Source organism: Cyclopterus lumpus, chromosome 1, assembly GCF_009769545.1.
Source record: "Cyclopterus lumpus isolate fCycLum1 chromosome 1, fCycLum1.pri, whole genome shotgun sequence".
Taxonomy (NCBI): Eukaryota; Metazoa; Chordata; class Actinopteri; order Perciformes; family Cyclopteridae; genus Cyclopterus; species Cyclopterus lumpus.
In genome coordinates this window covers 26803508-26824352 of record NC_046966.1, presented here as the reverse complement: position 1 = coordinate 26824352, position 20845 = coordinate 26803508, and the positions used below count along the sequence as shown (strand labels likewise).

Sequence of the window (20845 nt, the reverse complement as noted above, 5' to 3'; positions counted from 1 at the left end):
GAACAAGACAACAAAACTAAACTCATAAACATATTAAACTCATTCTCAGGTTGTCGTAACATTAAAAACGCTTCTTCTCCTCTGCAGGATTCAGGAAGTGAGACGGACTCTGATCAACCGTTTGAAAGGTGAGGAACTCACCTGGTTGATGAGTTTCATGACTGATTCTCTAAAAGTTCACTTATTACTCACTCAGAAGGCGGCACAGGTTCTGGTCCAGGCTCTGGTCCAGGTTCTGGTCCAGGTCCTGGTCCATGCTCTGGTCATCTTACGGCTAGACTATTGCAACTCCCTCCTGGCAGGTCTACCTGCTAATGCCATTCGACCTCTACAGCTCATCCAGAATGCAGCTGCTCGGCTGGTCTTTAACCTCCCGAAATTTACCCACAATCCTCCGCTCCTCCGCGACCTTCACTGGTTACCGGTGGCCGCCCGCATCCGCTTCAAAACATTGGTACTAGCGTACCGTGCTGCGAACAGATCGGGTCCGGTCTACACCCAGGACATGGTCTAACCTCACACCCAGGACATGGTCTAACCTCACACCAGGACATGGTCTAACCTCACACCCAGGACATGGTCTAACCTCACACCAGGACATGGTCTAACCTCACACCCAGGACATGGTCTAACCTCACACCAGGACATGGTCTAACCTCACACCCAGGACATGGTCTAACCTCACATCCAGGACATGGTCTAACCTCACACCAGGACATGGTCTAACCTCACACCCAGGACATGGTCTAACCTCACACCCAGGACATGGTCTAACCTCACATCCAGGACATGGTCAAACCGTACACCCCACCTCGTTCACTTCCCTCGGCTTCTTCCAATCAGCTTGTAGCTCCTTCACTTCGAGCTAAACACTCAACAAAATCACGACTGTTTGCTGTGCTGGCTCCTCATTGGTGGAACGAGCTCCCCATTGACATCAGGACAGCAAGAAGTCTCTACAGACTAAAAACACATATTTTTGACTATACCTTGAATAGGGAAGGTAGAGCTGTAGTTGCACTTTAGTAGCACACACATGTCTCTTACTGATAGCACTTTGTAGTTTAACACTTTAGTAGCACTTAAATGTCCCTTATCGATAGCACTTTGTATTTTAACACTTTAGTAGCACTTACATGTCTCTTACTGATAGCACTTTGTAGTTTAGCAGCACTTAAATGTCTCTTACTAATAGCACTTTGTAGTTTAACGTTATTGAAGAAATTGTACTTGCTTGATTCTTGTTGTTCTGAGTTTGGACTCATGGTTTAATGCACTTATTGTAAGTCGCTTTGGATAAAAGCGTCAGCTAAATGACATGAAATGTAATTTTATTATTATTAGTGTCCAAGCGACTGACGAAGTCAGTCCGAGAGGACCCTATTGAAATTGCTAGGGGTATTATTGTGAGCCCAACGCGAATGAGCCCCACGCGCTGATGTGTTTGTTATGGTTGTGGAGTAAATGTAACCTGACTAACTCTGAAGCTGTTTCTCCTCTGATCTCTCTATAGACACAAACTTGGCTTGGTGAAAATAGCCATCTGATATAGATTTCAAGTTTGGCTTTTCAGAAATTGCACTCTAGCGCCCCCTCAAAATTTGACTTTAAATTTTTCACACGTGTCCATCTCCACCTGCTCTACAAAAAAGCCTCTCAGACCCCTAAGCTCTGCCTACTTAGATTTTCCGCCATTTTTAATTTTGTGAAAAACACATAATTGACTGCCGGGTCCGAATCATACACAAAATCATATCAATCAGACAATTGAAGCCAGATGACCTAGAATATGTCAACCGTTTTTTGGTATCTCATTGAGGTAAGGATCTATGGCCCAATGAACCTCTTAGGGGCGTGTCGTGTTTTTCAATGCTCATATCTTCAACACTATTGGGAGTAATCACTCGTAACTTGCAGGATATGTGCACATTGTATCCCTTAACATGCAAAAATAATCTTGTGCGATTTGAACACTAGGGAGGTGCTACAATAATTCGCAGAATATGGCCGTTTTTGGCGTTTTTTGCTTGTTTTTGTCACTTTTCGCCGTTATACATTTAAGGTTTTCTCAAACAAAAATGATCCGTTCAACTTCCATCTTCTTTCCAGGATGATCTGAAGGCGAATGGACTTTTCACCGGTTCTCACTTGAAGTTTTGTGGGCCCTAATAAACGCCCACTTTCTGTGTTTTGTTATGTATGTTATAGACTTGCTTTAACTGATCCAATCCTTCCAAAAATAATCATGCATGATTCTAGTCAAGGCCTGAACACATTTACACGAAGAAACATTCAAAATAGTCATAGAAACACCTACTAAAAAAATAAAATGACAAGTTTTAGACAATAATGTCTTCTCCTTTGATGCGAACGGATCAAGTTTTTTGATCTGATCGGTGGTGTAGTGGTATAAGCGTTCGCCTTGTGACTGGGAGACCTGTGTTCAAATATAAGCTAGGGCAAATTTTTTGCATCACTTTTTTTAACCTTTAATTTACATGACACGGTCTAGACTTCATGTAGAGACACATGATGCATGTATATGTTCACACTCTCATTGCGCCACCTACTGGCTCAACTGGACTTGCTTGAATCTCCCCCAAACTTGTCGTTCTTGTTACAAGTCACGGCCTGAGGATATCGACAAGATTATTTGTACTCAGTCAAAGCGCCACCTACTGGCGTAAGAAAAAGTTACGGGACAAACGGTAAAACGTCCGACCGGCGGCTCCGCATTCTTGGCCGAGCGGGTCGAATGGCGCGAATGAGCGAGGACCCGTTCATCGCTACTCGCAGCTTTAATTATTATTATTATTAGAGCGCGAAATATAGTTTTTGTATAATTTGATTGTTTTAGATGAAATTGCTGTTTCTCAGATCATCTATGTTGACGTTGTGTTCTTGTGTTTGTTGTTGCCGTTGTGTTCTTGTGTTTGTTGTTGCCGTTGTGTTTGTATGTTTGTTGTTGCCATTGTGTTCTTGTGTTTGTTGTTGCCGTTGTGTTCTTGTGTTTGTTGTTGCCGTTGTGTTCTTGTGTTTGTTGTTGCCGTTGTGTTTGTATGTTTGTTGTTGCCGTTGTGTTCTTGTGTTTGTTGTTGCCGTTGTGTTCTTGTGTTTGTTGTTGCCGTTGTGTTTGTATGTTTGTTGTTGCCGTTGTGTTCTTGTGTTTGTTGTTGCCCTTGTGTTTTTGTGTTTGTTGTTGCCGTTGTGTTCTTGTTTGTTGTTGCCGTTGTATTCTTGTGTTTGTTGTTGCCGCTGTGTTCTTGTGTTTGTTGTTGCCGTTGTGTTTGTGTGTTTGTTGTTGCCGCTGTATTCTTGTGTTTGTTGTTGCCGCTGTGTTCTTGTGTTTGTTGTTGCCGTTGTGTTTGTGTGTTTGTTGTTGCCGTTGTGTTCTTGTGTTTGTTGTTGCCGCTGTGTTCTTGTGTTTGTTGTTGCCGTTGTGTTTGTGTGTTTGTTGTTGCCGTTGTGTTCTTGTGTTTGTTGTTGCCGCTGTGTTCTTGTGTTTGTTGTTGCCCTTTTGTTCTTGTGTTTGTTGTTGCCGTTGTGTTCTTGTGTTTGTTGTTGCCGTTGTGTTCTTGTGTTTGTTGTTGCCGCTGTGTTCTTGTGTTTGTTGTTGTGTTTGTGTGTTTGTTGTTGCCGTTGTGTGTTTGTTGTTGCCGTTGTGTTTGTGTGTTTGTTGTTGCCATTGTGTTCTTGTGTTTGTTGTTGCCGTTGTGTTCTTTTGTTTGTTGTTGCCGCTGTTTTCTTGTGTTTGTTGTTGCCGTTGTGTTTGTGTGTTTGTTGTTGCCGTTGGGTTCTTGTGTTTGTTGTTGCCCTTATGTTCTTGTGTTTGTTATTGCCGTTGTGTTGTTGTGTTTGTTGTTGTGTTCTTATGTTTGTTGTTTGTTGTTGCCGTTGTGTTGTTGTGTTTCTTGTTGTGTTCTTATGTTTGTTGTTGACGTTGTGTTCTTATGTTTTTTGTGTTTGTTGTTATGTGTGTTGTTGTGTTAGTGGTTGACATTGTGTTCTTATGTTTTTTGTTGACGTTGTGTTTGTGGTGTTCTTATGTTTTTTGTTGTGTTTTTGTGTCTGTTCCGTTTGTTGCTCTTATGTTTGTTGTTGATGTTTTGTTGTGTTTGTTGTTGACTTTGTGTTCTTATGTTTGTTGTTGACGTTGTGATATTGTTTGTTCTTGTGTTTGTTGTTGCCGTTGTGTTTGTGTGTTTGTTGTTGCCATTGTGTTCTTGTGTTTGTTGTTGCCGTTGTGTGTTTGTTGTTGCCGTTGGGTTCTTGTGTTTGTTGTTGCCGCTGTTTTCTTGTGTTTGTTGTTGCCGTTGTGTGTTTGTTGTTGCCGTTGTGTTTGTGTGTTTGTTGTTGCCGTTGGGTTCTTTTGTTTGTTGTTGCCGCTGTTTTCTTGTGTTTGTTGTTGCCGTTGTGTTTGTGTGTTTGTTGTTGCCGTTGGGTTCTTTTGTTTGTTGTTGCCGCTGTTTTCTTGTGTTTGTTGTTGCCGTTGTGTGTTTGTTGTTGCCGTTGGGTTCTTGTGTTTGTTGTTGCCGCTGTTTTCTTGTGTTTGTTGTTGCCGTTGTGTGTTTGTTGTTGCCGTTGTGTTTGTGTGTTTGTTGTTGCCGTTGGGTTCTTTTGTTTGTTGTTGCCGCTGTTTTCTTGTGTTTGTTGTTGCCGTTGTGTTTGTGTGTTTGTTGTTGCCGTTGGGTTCTTGTGTTTGTTGTTGCCCTTATGTTCTTGTGTTTGTTATTGCCGTTGTGTTGTTGTGTTTGTTGTTGTGTTCTTATGTTTCTTGTTGACGTTGTGTTCTTATGTTTTTTGTGTTTTTGTTCTTATGTGTGTTGTTGTGTTAGTGGTTGACATTGTGTTCTTATGTTTTTTGTTGACGTTGTGTTTGTGGTGTTCTTATGTTTTTTGTTGTGTTTTTGTGTCTGTTCCGTTTGTTGCTCTTATGTTTGTTGTTGATGTTTTGTTGTGTTTGTTGTTGACTCTGTGTTCTTATGTTTGTTGTTGACGTTGTGATATTGTTTGTTGTTGTGTTTGTTGTTGACGTTGTGTTCCTGTGTCTTTCAGTCTGGAGGAAGACTCTCAGCTGCTGCGACTGGAGGAAGAACTTCATCAAACTCACAACGTGAGTCCAAATATCAAGAAACAAGCTGAAGGAAAAGTTATAAACTCGAAAATTTCACAAGAAATTTAGATGGTGTGGCTACTACCGAGAGGTGTTTATATACATGTATATTATATACAGTATATATATATATATATATATTACATGTGTAAGATGTGATATTAACTAGAAAGAGCATTTCCTTCTGAAAATGCGTTGGAATGCTAAAATCTGAAAGCTTGAAGCTGAAATGTTAAAAGAAATAGCTGAAAACAGCTGAAAATACCAAAAAGGGGAACTTCCTGCTGAAAAGTGTTGAAGCACAAAAACATTGACCTGAACTGCTGAAAATCCGTGCAAGTAGAAATGTATAATTGAAAAAGATGGAAGCAAAACTCTATCATCTAAATAATTAAAGATATGAATGATAATCCAAGAAATGAGAGAGAGGGAAAAGTCAGACAGAAGAGAGAAAAAGATAAATAAAGAGAGAGAGAGAGAGAGAAATTAAGAGAGAGAGGGAGAAAGCAGGGCACCAGGTTGAAGGGTAGACGAAATCTTAACACTGGGAGTGGATTTTCTACCAAACCATTTAAAACCCTGTAAAAAAAAACATGATCAAATCACCAAAATATAATGATCAATCGAGAGGAAAGAATGAGCCCAACGCGCTGATGTGTTTGTTATGGTTGTGGAGTAAATGTAACCTGACTAACTCTGAAGCTGTTTCTCCTCTGATCTCTCTATAAAGACACAAACACAGGTTCACGCGCACGTGGCCGTTCAATTGTCAGAGTGATAACTTCAAAGGGACGACAGTTGCCAGGCTTTACATTAAGTTAAAGCTAAAGGGAACACTTATCAAACTATTTAAAAAAGTCAGTTAACCGTAGCTCTATTTCTTTCGCCAATGACTTTTTTACAAAGGAAGGACGACTTGATGAACAGATACTGTGAGTGGTGGGACTCTAGTGTAAGACATGTGTCTGTAGTGTAAGACATGATGTGTCTGTAGTGTAAGACATGTGTCTGTAGTGTAAGACATGTGTCTGTAGTGCAATAAATGTGTCTGTAGTGTAAGAAATGTGTCTGTAGTGTAAGACATGTGACTGTAGTGTAAGAAATGTGACTGTAGTGTAAGAAATGTGTCTGTAGTGCAAGAAATGTGTCTGTAGTGTAAGACATGTGTGTAAGAAATGTGTCTGTAGTGTAAGAAATGTGTCTGTAGTGTAAGACATGTGACTGTAGTGTAAGAAATGTGACTGTAGTGTAAGACATGTGTCTGTAGTGCAAGAAATGTGTCTGTAGTGTAAGACATGTGTGTAAGAAATGTGTCTGTAGTGTAAGAAATGTGTCTGTATTGAAAGACATGTGACTGTAGTGTAAGACATGTGTCTGTAGTGTAAGATATGTGTCTGTAGTGTAAGACATGTGTCTGTAGTGTATGCGGTATGCGGTACATTAAGGTGATCTCTTTCCAGCGGTATGCGGTACGTTACGGTGATCTCTTTCCAGCGGTATGCGGTACATTACGGTGATCTCTTTCCAGCGGTATGCGGTACGTTACGGTGATCTCTTTCCAGCGGTATGCGGTACATTACGGTGATCTCTTTCCAGCGGTATGCGGTACGTTACAGTGATCTCTTTCCAGCGGTATGCGGTACATTACGGTGATCTCTTTCCAGCGGTATGCGGTACATTACGGTGATCTCTTTCCATTACGGTGATCTCTTTCCAGCGGTATGTGGTACATTACGGTGATCTCTTTCCAGCGGTATGCGGTACATTACGGTGATCTCTTTCCAGCGGTATGCGGTACATTACGGTGATCTCTTTCCATTACGGTGATCTCTTTCCAGCGGTATGCGGTACATTACGGTGATCTCTTTCCAGCGGTATGCGGTACATTACGGTGATCTCTTTCCAGCGGTATGCGGTACATTACGGTGATCTCTTTCCAGCGGTATGCAGTACATTACGGTGATCTCTTTCCATTACGGTGATCTCTTTCCAGCGGTATGCGGTACATTACGGTGATCTCTTTCCAGCGGTATGCGGTACATTACGGTGATCTCTTTCCAGCGGTATGCAGTACATTACGGTGATCTCTTTCCAGCGGTATGCGGTACATTACGGTAATCTTTTTCCAGCGGTATGTGGTACATTACGGTGATCTCTTTCCAGCGGTATGCAGTACATTACGGTGATCTCTTTCCAGCGGTATGCGGTACATTACGGTGATCTCTTTCCAGCGGTAGGCGGTACATTACGGTGATCTCTTTCCATTACGGTGATCTCTTTCCAGCGGTATGCGGTACATTACGGTGATCTCTTTCCAGCGGTATGCGGTACATTACGGTGATCTCTTTCCAGCGGTATGCGGTACATTACGGTGATCTCTTTCCAGCGGTATGCGGTACATTACGGTGATCTCTTTCCAGCGGTATGCGGTACATTACGGTGATCTCTTTCCATTACGGTGATCTCTTTCCAGCGGTATGCGGTACATTACGGTGATCTCTTTCCAGCGGTATGCGGTACATTACGGTGATCTCTTTCCAGCGGTATGCGGTACAGTACGGTGATCTCTTTCCAGCGGTATGTGGTACATTACGGTGATCTCTTTCCAGCGGTATGCGGTACATTACGGTGATCTCTTTCCAGCGGTATGCGGTACATTACGGTGATCTCTTTCCAGCGGTATGCGGTACAGTACGGTGATCTCTTTCCAGCGGTATGCGGTACATTACGGTGATCTCTTTCCAGCGGTATGCGGTACATTAAGGTGATCTCTTTCCAGCGGTATGCGGTACAGTACGGTGATCTCTTTCCAGCGGTATGTGGTACATTACGGTGATCTCTTTCCAGCGGTATGCGGTACATTAAGGTGATCTCTTTCCAGCGGTATGCGGTACATTACGGTGATCTCTTTCCAGCGGTATGCGGTACATTAAGGTGATCTCTTTCCAGCGGTATGCGGTACATTAAGGTGATCGCTTTCCAGCGGTATGCGGTACAGTAAGGTGATCTCTTTCCAGCGGTATGCGGTACATTACGGTGAGCTTGCCTGTGAGGGGAGGGGTGGGGGGGTGGGGGGTGGTGGTGGACGTGAGCAGAGAGCAGCAGGCTGGACTCGCAGCCTGACACGCCAGCAGAAAGCACGGCACGCAGCGCGGTGATGCTTCTCCGTTCCCGACTTGAGTTTCCTGAAGCACGATGACGGCAACAGACCAGCATCGATGTTTTTTAATGCTCATTTATTGCTCAGCTCTTTCAGGCTGTTTGTGTGCCTCTCCTGCAGCAGAAAGCGGGACGGCGCTCTTTAAAGTGTGACGGCGCTCTCGTTCCCGACTTGAGTTAAGAAACATCGATGCTGGTCTTTTGCCGTAATCGTGCTTCGGGAAACTCAAGTCGGGGACGGAGAAGCATTACAGCGGTCTTTACTATAATTTATAATTCATAATACTCGGCGGGCCGGATCAAAACGCACAACGGGCCGTTGTTTGCCCAGCCTTGGGCTAGACTAAGGCATGAAGAAATGAACGGAAAAATCACACACAAATCAAAATGTCTGACTTCCGGTACCGTTTAGAGCATGGTCGAAGAGACTTTATTTTCAGTTTACATGTGTTACATATGCCTACCAAATTTCATATATGTAGGTCCAACGTAGCGCTGCTTAAATCAATATTTGTCGAGCCGTATTGCCATTCTGAAGCATTAGAATCATATCAGGTAACTTTGACTTAAAATGTGTGTGTTTAGTTACGTTTTGAGCATGTTACATTGTTTATTCGGTCAATTCGGTTTATGCTCCAACTCGCCGCCCTTTAACGAATCCATACAATCTTCACAGTGAAGCATTATCAAGGTCTTAAGTACATATTTTGAGAGGGATCTGATTAATCTGTGAGGAGAAGGGTATAAAAGTAGAAAGCATGTTGCCACTAGGTGGCGCTATGACTAGAATTTAAAATTATCATATGGATATGGATGTAATGTATGGCCGTGTATGATTGCAGCGCCCCCTAATGTTTAAAATGATGATTGTATTATGCAAATAGTGTTAGGGATGCCATGTGGACATATGCTACCAGTTCGGTGAGGATAGGCCAAGTGAATTGGAAGTTATGTGTCTTTACATATTAGGCCACGCCCCTTAGAAGTTCATTGGTCCATATCCTCTGAATGAATGAGATATCAACAAGCTTTGAATCACTTTGGTAACATTTAACCAATAATGAACCACAGAAAGTTTTGTATGAATCGGACCCAGCGTTTAGGAAGAGATGGAAAAAACGTATTTTTCTACAAAATTCAAAATGGCGGAAAATCAATCGACTTTTTTGTAGAGCAGGTCCCAGTGGACATGTGTTCCAAATTTAAAGTCAATCGGTTATAAGTAGCAAAAAGCCTGGGCTTTCCAACTCTAGGGGGCGCTTTAGAGACATTTTCTTATACCCAAATGCGAGACCCCCAAAATGTTGTTTTTCACCAGTCCTGATATGCATGTCAAATTTTAACAACTTTTGGCACCAAAACACTTTCATTGCTAGAGAATAATAATAAGAAAAATGCTTTTCTTTCTCTTTTTGTGTCTTCAGGAGCTGAAGGAAAAAATTGCGTCGCTTTCGACTGCAGAGCAGCGAGAGGCGGAGCTTGAAGCGGCGCTGGTCAGTTTATTAAATATCTAAAGACCTGAAAATCAATTAGAGAAGTTGGAGATTTGTCTGTACTTTATGTTTTAATGACAGTAAACTTTAAACATTATTTCTTTTAAAAACGTGTCCAGACTGAAGTACAGAGCGGGTTCTCAGCCCTGCGTTTGGACTTTCAGGCGTCGCTGCAGGTTCTATTTCCTGGCATCTCCATGGAGACGGAGCAGGTCAGTTAGCTGTTTCCTATTTGTTTCAAGTCCCAGTAAATTGCATCCAAAGCTCCTTGAGCCTGGCTGTCAGCGCTGAGGGCTGAACTGGAAATGGATTTCCTCCTGCAGGGAAACTGGCTGGAACTTTTCACTCAGAAAGTTCAGGAGAGTAAAAGTGCAGCAGAGAGCGCTCACTCTGAGGTAAAAACACAAAACCTTTCCACACGAACAAACTTAAATATCATAATTAGAAATATATTATTCAATATTATATGTTGTTTCAAGAAGTTCTTAAACTTTGTTTAGGAATTTGAATTAGAACATTTTAAATTTACAGTTTAAGTTTAATTCACAGCAGGATCTTTTTTTTCAAGTGCTCAAAGATATTCCTTATAAAATCTTTTCATTAAGTTTTCTTTTTAGACTTTGACACTTTTATATCAACATCTGAAGAAAGCTTCTTAAACATTTTAAACCTTTTAAGGAACAGATGATGTTTTTTTTCATTTTTATGATTTCTGCCAACATGAGGGATTAATAACTTTTTATGCATGAACTTACTTATAAGCTCAAGAAGATTCTTTTAGAGCACACATGAACTTGTCAGTCATTAAATCTAGAGGAACACAGAATCCTAATAATGAAAGTGAATCCTAATAATGAAAATGAATCCTAATAATGAAAATGAATCCTAATAATGATGTTGCTTCAGCTGCAGTCGAAGCTCAACGAGGCCGACAGGAAGCGGTCCGAGCTGCAGACGGAGTTCCATCAGAACACGAAGCTGCTGCAGGAAACGGTCACGACCACAACTTTATGTTCACAAACAGGAACATTAACATGTTTTTTGTCATTTCTTTTCATGTTTGTTTGTTTTCTTCTCTGACAGGAGGCGGAGCTTCAGGCTTTACGCCGACGCGCCGAAGAAGAAGAAAACGTTTGGAAGAACAAACTGTCTGAAGCAGAACTGCAGAAAGAAACGGTGACGCTCTTCATCATCAACTTCATCACGACTGAGAGTTTAGACACAATGATTCTCTTTGTTTCATTATCTTTGTGTTTCATTATCTTTGTTTCATTATGTTTCATTATCTTTGTGTTTCATTATCTTTATGTTTCATTATCTTTATGTTTCATTATCTTTGTGTTTCATTATCTTTATGTTTCATTATCTTTATGTTTCATTATCTTTGTGTTTCATTATCTTTGTTTCATTATCTTTCATTATCTTTATGTTTCATTATCTTTGTGTTTCATTATCTTTATGTTTCATTATCTTTATGTTTCATTATCTTTGTGTTTCATTATCTTTATGTTTCATTATCTTTATGTTTCATTATCTTTGTGTTTCATTATCTTTATGTTTCATTATCTTTATGTTTCATTATCTTTGTGTTTCATTATCTTTGTTTCATTATCTTTCATTATCTTTATGTTTCATTATCTTTGTGTTTCATTATCTTTATGTTTCATTATCTTTGTTTCATTATCTTTCATTATCTTTATGTTTCATTATCTTTGTGTTTCATTATCTTTATGTTTCATTATCTTTGTTTCATTATCTTTGTGTTTCATTATCTTTATGTTTCATTATCTTTATGTTTCATTATCTTTATATTTCATTATCTTTGTTTCATTATCTTTATATTTCATTATCTTTGTGTTTCATTATCTTTATGTTTCATTATCTTTATGTTTCATTATCTTTGTGTTTCATTATCTTTGTGTTTCATTATCTTTATGTTTCATTATCTTTGTGTTTCATTATCTTTATGTTTCATTATCTTTATATTTCATTATCTTTGTTTCATTATCTTTATATTTCATTATCTTTGTGTTTCATTATCTTTATGTTTCATTATCTTTATATTTCATTATCTTTGTTTCATTATCTTTATATTTCATTATCTTTGTGTTTCATTATCTTTATGTTTCATTATCTTTATGTTTCATTATCTTTATATTTCATTATCTTTGTTTCATTATCTTTATATTTCATTATCTTTATGTTTCATTATCTTTATGTTTCATTATCTTTGTGTTTCATTATCTTTGTTTCATTATCTTTATATTTCATTATCTTTATGTTTCATTATCTTTGTGTTTCATTATCTTTGTGTTTCATTATCTTTATGTTTCATTATCTTTGTTTCATTATCTTTATGTTTCATTATCTTTATGTTTCATTATCTTTGTGTTTCATTATCTTTATATTTCATTATCTTTGTTTCATTATCTTTATATTTCATTATCTTTGTGTTTCATTATCTTTATGTTTCATTATCTTTATGTTTCATTATCTTTATATTTCATTATCTTTGTTTCATTATCTTTATATTTCATTATCTTTATGTTTCATTATCTTTATGTTTCATTATCTTTATATTTCATTATCTTTGTTTCATTATCTTTATATTTCATTATCTTTATGTTTCATTATCTTTATGTTTCATTATCTTTATATTTCATTATCTTTGTTTCATTATCTTTATATTTCATTATCTTTATGTTTCATTATCTTTGTGTTTCATTATCTTTGTTTCATTATCTTTATATTTCATTATCTTTATGTTTCATTATCTTTGTGTTTCATTATCTTTGTGTTTCATTATCTTTATGTTTCATTATCTTTGTTTCATTATCTTTATGTTTCATTATCTTTATGTTTCATTATCTTTGTGTTTCATTATCTTTGTTTCATTATCTTTATATTTCATTATCTTTATGTTTCATTATCTTTATGTTTCATTATCTTTGTGTTTCATTATCTTTGTTTCATTATCTTTATATTTCATTATCTTTATGTTTCATTATCTTTGTGTTTCATTATCTTTGTGTTTCATTATCTTTATGTTTCATTATCTTTATATTTCATTATCTTTATGTTTCATTATCTTTATGTTTCATTATGTTTCATTATCTTTGTGTTTCATTATCTTTGTTTCATTATCTTTATATTTCATTATCTTTATGTTTCATTATCTTTGTGTTTCATTATCTTTGTGTTTCATTATCTTTGTGTTTCATTATCTTTATGTTTCATTATCTTTGTTTCATTATCTTTATGTTTCATTATCTTTATGTTTCATTATCTTTATGTTTCATTATCTTTATATTTCATTATCTTTGTTTCATTATCTTTATATTTCATTATCTTTATGTTTCATTATCTTTGTTTCATTATCTTTATGTTTCATTATCTTTATGTTTCATTATCTTTATGTTTCATTATCTTTATATTTCATTATCTTTGTTTCATTATCTTTATATTTCATTATCTTTGTTTCATTATCTTTATATTTCATTATCTTTGTGTTTCATTATCTTTATGTTTCATTATCTTTATGTTTCATTATCTTTGTTTCATTATCTTTATATTTCATTATCTTTGTGTTTCATTATCTTTATGTTTCATTATCTTTGTTTCATTATCTTTGTGTTTCATTATCTTTATGTTTCATTATCTTTATGTTTCATTATCTTTATGTTTCATTATCTTTGTTTCATTATCTTTATATTTCATTATCTTTGTGTTTCATTATCTTTATATTTCATTATCTTTATGTTTCATTATCTTTGTGTTTCATTATCTTTGTGTTTCATTATCTTTGTTTCATTATCTTTATGTTTCATTATCTTTATGTTTCATTATCTTTATGTTTCATTATCTTTGTTTCATTATCTTTGTTTCATTATCTTTGTTTCATTATCTTTGTGTTTCATTATCTTTATGTTTCATTATCTTTATGTTTCATTATCTTTGTTTCATTATCTTTATGTTTCATTATCTTTATGTTTCATTATCTTTGTTTCATTATCTTTATGTTTCATTATCTTTGTTTCATTATCTTTATGTTTCATTATCTTTATATTTCATTATCTTTGTTTCATTATCTTTGTTTCATTATCTTTATGTTTCATTATCTTTGTGTTTCATTATCTTTATGTTTCATTATCTTTATGTTTCATTATCTTTATATTTCATTATCTTTATGTTTCATTATCTTTGTTTCGTTATCTTTATGTTTCATTATCTTTGTTTCATTATCTTTATGTTTCATTATCTTTATGTTTCATTATCTTTATGTTTCATTCTCTTTCTTTATGTTTCATTAACATCTCTTATTAAAGTCTCTGTGATGTTTATCAGATGATTATTTACATCTGCAGTCTTATTAAATATAATATAATATATATGTCCTTTTATGTGATTCTGTCTGCAGGTCCTGGATCAGCTGAAGCTGCTGGAGGAAGAGTTTCAGTCCATGAGGACGGAGACAGGAAACACTCAGCAGGTCTGTCCTGGTGCTCCTGAGCGAAGCAGCTGAGAACTTGATGGACGTTAACGTTGAGTCTGTTTCAGTTGAAGGAGCAGATGATGCTGCTGGAAGCTCAGCTGGAGAAACAGCTGGAGGAGGCCAGCGTCAGCCAGAGCTGCACCGAGGAGCTCGCTCAGGTCTGAACCGCGTCACAGGTCACATGTTGTAGGTCACATGTTGTATGTCACAGGTCACATGTTGTAGGTCACAGGTCACATGTTGTAGGTCACATGTTGTATGTCACAGGTCACATGTTGTAGGTAACATGTTGCATGTTGTAGGTCACATGTTGTAGCTCACATGTTGTATGTCACAGGTCACATGTTGTAGGTCACAGGTCACATGTTGTAGGTCACATGTATGTCACAGGTCACATGTTGTAGCCCACATGTTGCATGTTGTAGGTCACATGTTGTAGGTCACAGGTCACATGTTGTAGGTCACATGTTGTAGCCCACATGTTGCATGTTGTAGGTCACATGTTGTAGGTCACAGGTCACATGTTGTAGGTCACAGGTCACATGTTGTAGGTCACATGTTGTATGTCACAGGTCACATGTTGTAGGTCACAGGTCACATGTTGTAGGTCACATGTTGTAGGTCACAGGTCACATGTTGTAGGTCACATGTTGTATGTCACAGGTCACATGTTGTAGGTAACATGTTGCATGTTGTAGGTCACATGTTGTAGCTCACATGTTGTATGTCACAGGTCACATGTTGTAGGTCACAGGTCACATGTTGTAGGTAACATCTTGCATGTTGTAGGTCACATGTTGTAGCCCACATGTTGCATGTTGTAGGTCACATGTTGTAGGTCACAGGTCACATGTTGTAGGTCACATGTTGTAGCCCACATGTTGCATGTTGTAGGTCACATGTTGTAGGTCACAGGTCACATGTTGTAGGTCACAGGTCACATGTTGTAGGTCACATGTTGTATGTCACAGGTCACATGTTGTAGGTCACAGGTCACATGTTGTAGGTCACATGTTGTATGTCACAGGTCACATGTTGTAGGTAACATGTTGCATGTTGTAGGTCACATGTTGTAGCTCACATGTTGTATGTCACAGGTCACATGTTGTAGGTCACAGGTCACATGTTGTAGGTCACATGTTGTATGTCACAGGTCACATGTTGTAGCCCACATGTTGCATGTTGTAGGTCACATGTTGTAGGTCACAGGTCACATGTTGTAGGTCACATGTTGTAGCCCACATGTTGCATGTTGTAGGTCACATGTTGTAGGTCACAGGTCACATGTTGTAGGTCACAGGTCACATGTTGTAGGTCACATGTTGTATGTCACAGGTCACATGTTGTAGGTCACAGGTCACATGTTGTAGGTCACATGTTGTAGGTCACAGGTCACATGTTGTAGGTCACATGGTGTATGTCACAGGTCACATGTTGTAGGTAACATGTTGCATGTTGTAGGTCACATGTTGTAGCTCACATGTTGTATGTCACAGGTCACATGTTGTAGGTCACAGGTCACATGTTGTAGGTAACATCTTGCATGTTGTAGGTCACATGTTGTAGCCCACATGTTGCATGTTGTAGGTCACATGTTGTAGGTCACAGGTCACATGTTGTAGGTCACATGTTGTAGCCCACATGTTGCATGTTGTAGGTCACATGTTGTAGGTCACAGGTCACATGTTGTAGGTCACAGGTCACATGTTGTAGGTCACATGTTGTATGTCACAGGTCACATGTTGTAGGTCACAGGTCACATGTTGTAGGTCACATGTTGTAGGTAACATGTTGCATGTTGTAGGTCACATGTTGTAGCTCACATGTTGTATGTCACAGGTCACATGTTGTAGGTCACAGGTCACATGTTGTAGGTCACATGTTGAATGTCACAGGTCACATGTTGTAGGTAACATGTTGCATGTTGTAGGTCACATGTTGTAGCTCACATGTTGTATGTCACAGGTCACATGTTGTAGGTCACAGGTCACATGTTGTAGGTCACATGTTGTATGTCACAGGTCACATGTTGTAGCCCACATGTTGCATGTTGTAGGTCACATGTTGTAGGTCACAGGTCACATGTTGTAGGTCACATGTTGTAGCCCACATGTTGCATGTTGTAGGTCACATGTTGTAGGTCACAGGTCACATGTTGTAGGTCACAGGTCACATGTTGTAGGTCACATGTTGTAGCCCACATGTTGCATGTTGTAGGTCACATGTTGTAGGTCACAGGTCACATGTTGTAGGTCACAGGTCACATGTTGTAGGTCACATGTTGTAGGTCACAGGTCACATGTTGTAGGTCACATGTTGTAGGTCACATGTTGTAGGTCACAGGTCACGTGTTGTAGGTTACATGTTGTAGGTCACAGGTCACATGTTGTAGGTCACATGTTGTAGGTAACATGTTGCATGTTGTAGGTCACATGTTGTAGGTCACAGGTCACATGTTGTAGGTCACATGTTGTAGCCCACATGTTGCATGTTGTAGGTCACATGTTGTAGGTCACAGGTCACATGTTGTAGGTCACAGGTCACATGTTGTAGGTCACATGTTGTAGGTCACAGGTCACATGTTGTAGGTCACATGTTGTAGCCCACATGTTGCATGTTGTAGGTCACATGTTGTAGGTCACAGGTCACATGTTGTAGGTCACATGTTGTATGTCACAGGTCACATGTTGTAAGTCACAGGTCACATGTTGTAGGTCACATGTTGTAGGTCACAGGTCACATGTTGTAGGTCACATGTTGTATGTCACAGGTCACATGTTGTAGGTAACATGTTGCATGTTGTAGGTCACATGTTGTAGGTCACATGTTGTATGTCACAGGTCACATGTTGTAGGTCACAGGTCACATGTTGTAGGTCACATGTTGTATGTCACAGGTCACATGTTGTAGCCCACATGTTGCATGTTGTAGGTCACATGTTGTAGGTCACAGGTCACATGTTGTAGGTCACATGTTGTAGCCCACATGTTGCATGTTGTAGGTCACATGTTGTAGGTCACAGGTCACATGTTGTAGGTCACAGGTCACATGTTGTAGGTCACATGTTGTAGCCCACATGTTGCATGTTGTAGGTCACATGTTGTAGGTCACAGGTCACATGTTGTAGGTCACAGGTCACATGTTGTAGGTCACATGTTGCATGTTGTAGGTCACATGTTGTAGGTCACAGGTCACATGTTGTAGGTCACATGTTGTAGGTCACATGTTGTAGGTCACATGTTGTAGGTCACATGTTGTAGGTCACAGGTCACCTGTTGTAGGTTACATGTTGTAGGTCACAGGTCACATGTTGTAGGTCACATGTTGTAGGTCACAGGTCACATGTTGTATGTCACATGTTGTAGGTCACAGGTCACATGTTGTAGGTCACATGTTGCATGTTGTAGTTCACATGTTGTAGGTCACAGGTCACATGTTGTAGGTCACATGTTGTATGTCACATGTTGTAGGTCACATGTTGTAGGTCACATGTTGTAGCTCACATGTTGTAGGTCACATGTTGTAGGTCACATGTTGCATGTTGTTGGTCACATGTTGTAGGTCACATGTTGCATGTTGTAGGTCACATGTTGCAGGTCACATGTTGTAGGTCACATGTTGCAGGTCACATGTTGTAGGTCACAGGTCACATGTTGTAGGTCACATGTTGTAGGTCACATGTTGTATGTCACATGTCACAAGCTCCTCACTGGTGGAACGAGCTCCTCAGTTGTGGAATGAGCTCCTCACTGGTGGAAAGAGCTCTTCGGTGGTGGAAAGAGCTCCTCACTGGTGGAACAAGCTCTTAACTGGTGGAACGAGCTCCTCAATGGTGGAACGAGCTCCTCACTGGTGGAAAGAGCTCTTCGGTGGTGGAAAGAGCTCCTCGGTGGTGGAACAAGCTCTCACTGGTGGAATGAGCTCCTCAATGGTGGAACGAGCTCCTCACTGGTGGAAAGAGCTCTTCGGTGGTGGAAAGAGCTCCTCGGTGGTGGAACAAGCTCTCACTGGTGGAATGAGCTCCTCAATGGTGGAACGAGCTCCTCACTGGTGGAACAAGCTCTTAACTGGTGGAACGAGCTCCTCGGTGGTGGAACGAGCTCCTCGGTGGTGGAAAGAGCTCTTCGGTGGTGGAAAGAGCTCCTCGGTGGTGGAAAGAGCTCCTCACTGGTGGAACAAGCTCTTAACTGGTGGAACGAGCTCCTCAATGGTGGAACGAGCTCCTCACTGGTGGAAAGAGCTCTTCGGTGGTGGAAAGAGCTCCTCGGTGGTGGAACAAGCTCTCACTGGTGGAATGAGCTCCTCACTGGTGGAACGAGCTCCTCACTGGTGGAAAGAGCTCTTCGGTGGTGGAAAGAGCTCCTCGGTGGTGGAACAAGCTCTCACTGGTGGAATGAGCTCCTCAATGGTGGAACGAGCTCCTCACTGGTGGAACAAGCTCTTAACTGGTGGAACGAGCTCCTCGGTGGTGGAACGAGCTCCTCGGTGGTGGAAAGAGCTCTTCGGTGGTGGAAAGAGCTCCTCGGTGGTGGAAAGAGCTCCTCACTGGTGGAACAAGCTCTTAACTGGTGGAACGAGCTCCTCGGTGGTGGAAAGAGCTCCTCTCTGGTGGAACGAGCTCCTCGGTGGTGGAAAGAGCTCCTCACTGGTGGAACGAGCTCCTCGGTGGTGGAAAGAGCTCCTCACTGGTGGAACGAGCTCCTCGATGGTGGAACGAGCTCCTCGGTGGTGGAAAGAGCTCCTCGATTGTGGAACAAGCTCCTCGGTGGTGGAACAAGCTCCTCGGTGGTGGAAAGAGCTCCTCGATGGTGGAACAATCTCCTCGATGGTGGAACGAGCTCCTCGATGGTGGAAAGAGCTCCTCGATGGTGGAACGAGCTCCTCGATGGTGGAACGAGCTCCTCGGTGGTGGAAAGAGCTCCTCGATGGTGGAACAAGCTCCTCGGTGGTGGAACGAGCTCCTCGGTGGTGGAAAGAGCTCCTCGATGGTGGAACAAGCTCCTCGATGGTGGAACGAGCTCCTAGGTGTTGGAAAGAGCTCCTCGATGGTGGAACGAGCTCCTCACTGGTGGAACAAGCTCCTCACTGGTGGAACAAGCTCCTCGGTGGTGAAAAGAGCTCCTCGATGGTGGAAAGAGCACTTCGGTGGTGGAACGAGCTCCTCGATGGTGGAACGAGCTCCTCTGTGGTGAAAAGAGCTCCTCTGTGGTGAAAAGAGCTCCTCTGTGGTGAAAAGAGCTCCTCGATGGTGGAACGAGCTCCTCGATGGTGGAAAGAGCTCCTCGATGGTGGAAAGAGCTCCTCGGTGGTGGAAAGAGCTCCTCAATGGTGGAACGAGCTCCTAGGTGTTGGAACGAGCTCCTCGGTTGTGGAACGAGCTCCTCGATGGTGGAACGAGCTCCTCGGTTGTGGAACGAGCTCCTCGGTGGTGGAACGAGCTCCTCGGTTGTGGAACGAGCTCCTCGATGGTGGAACGAGCTCCTCGGTGGTGGAACGAGCTCCTCGGTTGTGGAACGAGCTCCTCGATGGTGGAACAAGCTCATCCTTCACTGCATCAACAATGATTTTCTCAATAGAATTAAACATTTGAATCATTATATGAAGAGAAATAATGATTAAATGTCACCAAACTATTCAGAATAAACAACTTCATATACATCAATAAAACCCTAATCACGGTCATATCTGAATAACTCAGGTGCAGTCTCAGCTGCAGGCGGAGCAGCAGCAGCGGCAGCAGCTGGACAGACAGCTGCAGCAGGTCCGTCACATCTGGGAAATCTGTCACATGATTCAATGACCGATGACAGGAAGTGACCTCAAAGCCTTTCCTTTGTTCTTGTTGGTTTTCAGGCTCGACAGGAAGTTGTGGAGCTGCAGCAGCAGGTGGAGGCTGATTACAGATCTGCTGCTCCACTGCAGGTTTCTATCTCTCTATCTATTCATAATCAAAGAGACAGGAAGTACTCACAGCCTGGCCCCGCCAAAGTAAAAGTCAAAAGACGTTGCTCCTTCAAGATCTTATATAGATAATAATTAAAACTGCACATCGGGGCTCCGGGGCCGTCGGGGGAAAGCGTCCACAGTTAGATGTTTTTTTCCTGTATAGAGTGACGCTGGAAATGATGCTTTGCAAACAGTCCACTACCTCCTGTATCATTGTATGGCACCACATGATTTATACTGCTCTATAACAAGTGTAGACAACATCATGTAAATGTCAATTAAATCAGACTTCCTGGTGCCAGTAGGTGGCGCTATGACTGTGAATGTGATTAATGGCCAGTTTGGGGCAGATTCGAGTCCAGTAGAGTTACATGAGCTCGAGAAATGGAAATTCACTTAAAATGGCCGCCACGCCACAGCTATGCCATTCTTTCCAACGTAAAGCTTTTGATAACTTTTAATCACAAAGGTCTTTGGATTGTACCGACCCAATTTGAATTGGATCTGATAAAATCCCTAGGAGGAGTTTGTAAAAATATTGAACCTAGAAATAGGCTCAAATGAACAGAAAAATCACACAAAAATACAAATGTCCGACTTCCAGTTGGGTTTAGAGCATGGCCCCAGGAGACTTCTTTTTAA

At 40.5% G+C, this 20845-nt stretch overlaps 1 protein-coding gene across 5 annotated transcripts in view; it reads left to right on the top strand.

Moving 5' to 3' along the window:
* Positions 1-20845, top strand: part of rrbp1b (ribosome binding protein 1b) — a 31699-nt gene that overhangs the window by 9789 nt on the left and 1065 nt on the right. For 2 of the 5 annotated variants that reach the window (XM_034541579.1, XM_034541666.1), the window contains exons 13-23: positions 88-128; positions 5056-5113; positions 9697-9765; positions 9885-9977; positions 10089-10160; positions 10672-10758; positions 10849-10941; positions 14183-14254; positions 14323-14415; positions 19956-20018; positions 20111-20179. In XM_034541579.1, coding sequence (XP_034397470.1) covers positions 88-128; positions 5056-5113; positions 9697-9765; positions 9885-9977; positions 10089-10160; positions 10672-10758; positions 10849-10941; positions 14183-14254; positions 14323-14415; positions 19956-20018; positions 20111-20179 — 810 coding nt within the window. Of the gene's footprint in view, positions 1-87; positions 129-5055; positions 5114-9696; positions 9766-9884; positions 9978-10088; positions 10161-10671; positions 10759-10848; positions 10942-14182; positions 14255-14322; positions 14422-19955; positions 20019-20110; positions 20180-20845 lie in introns of those variants that run through there. The other 3 variants (XM_034541748.1, XM_034541832.1, XM_034541914.1) reach the window with 3 other exon arrangements.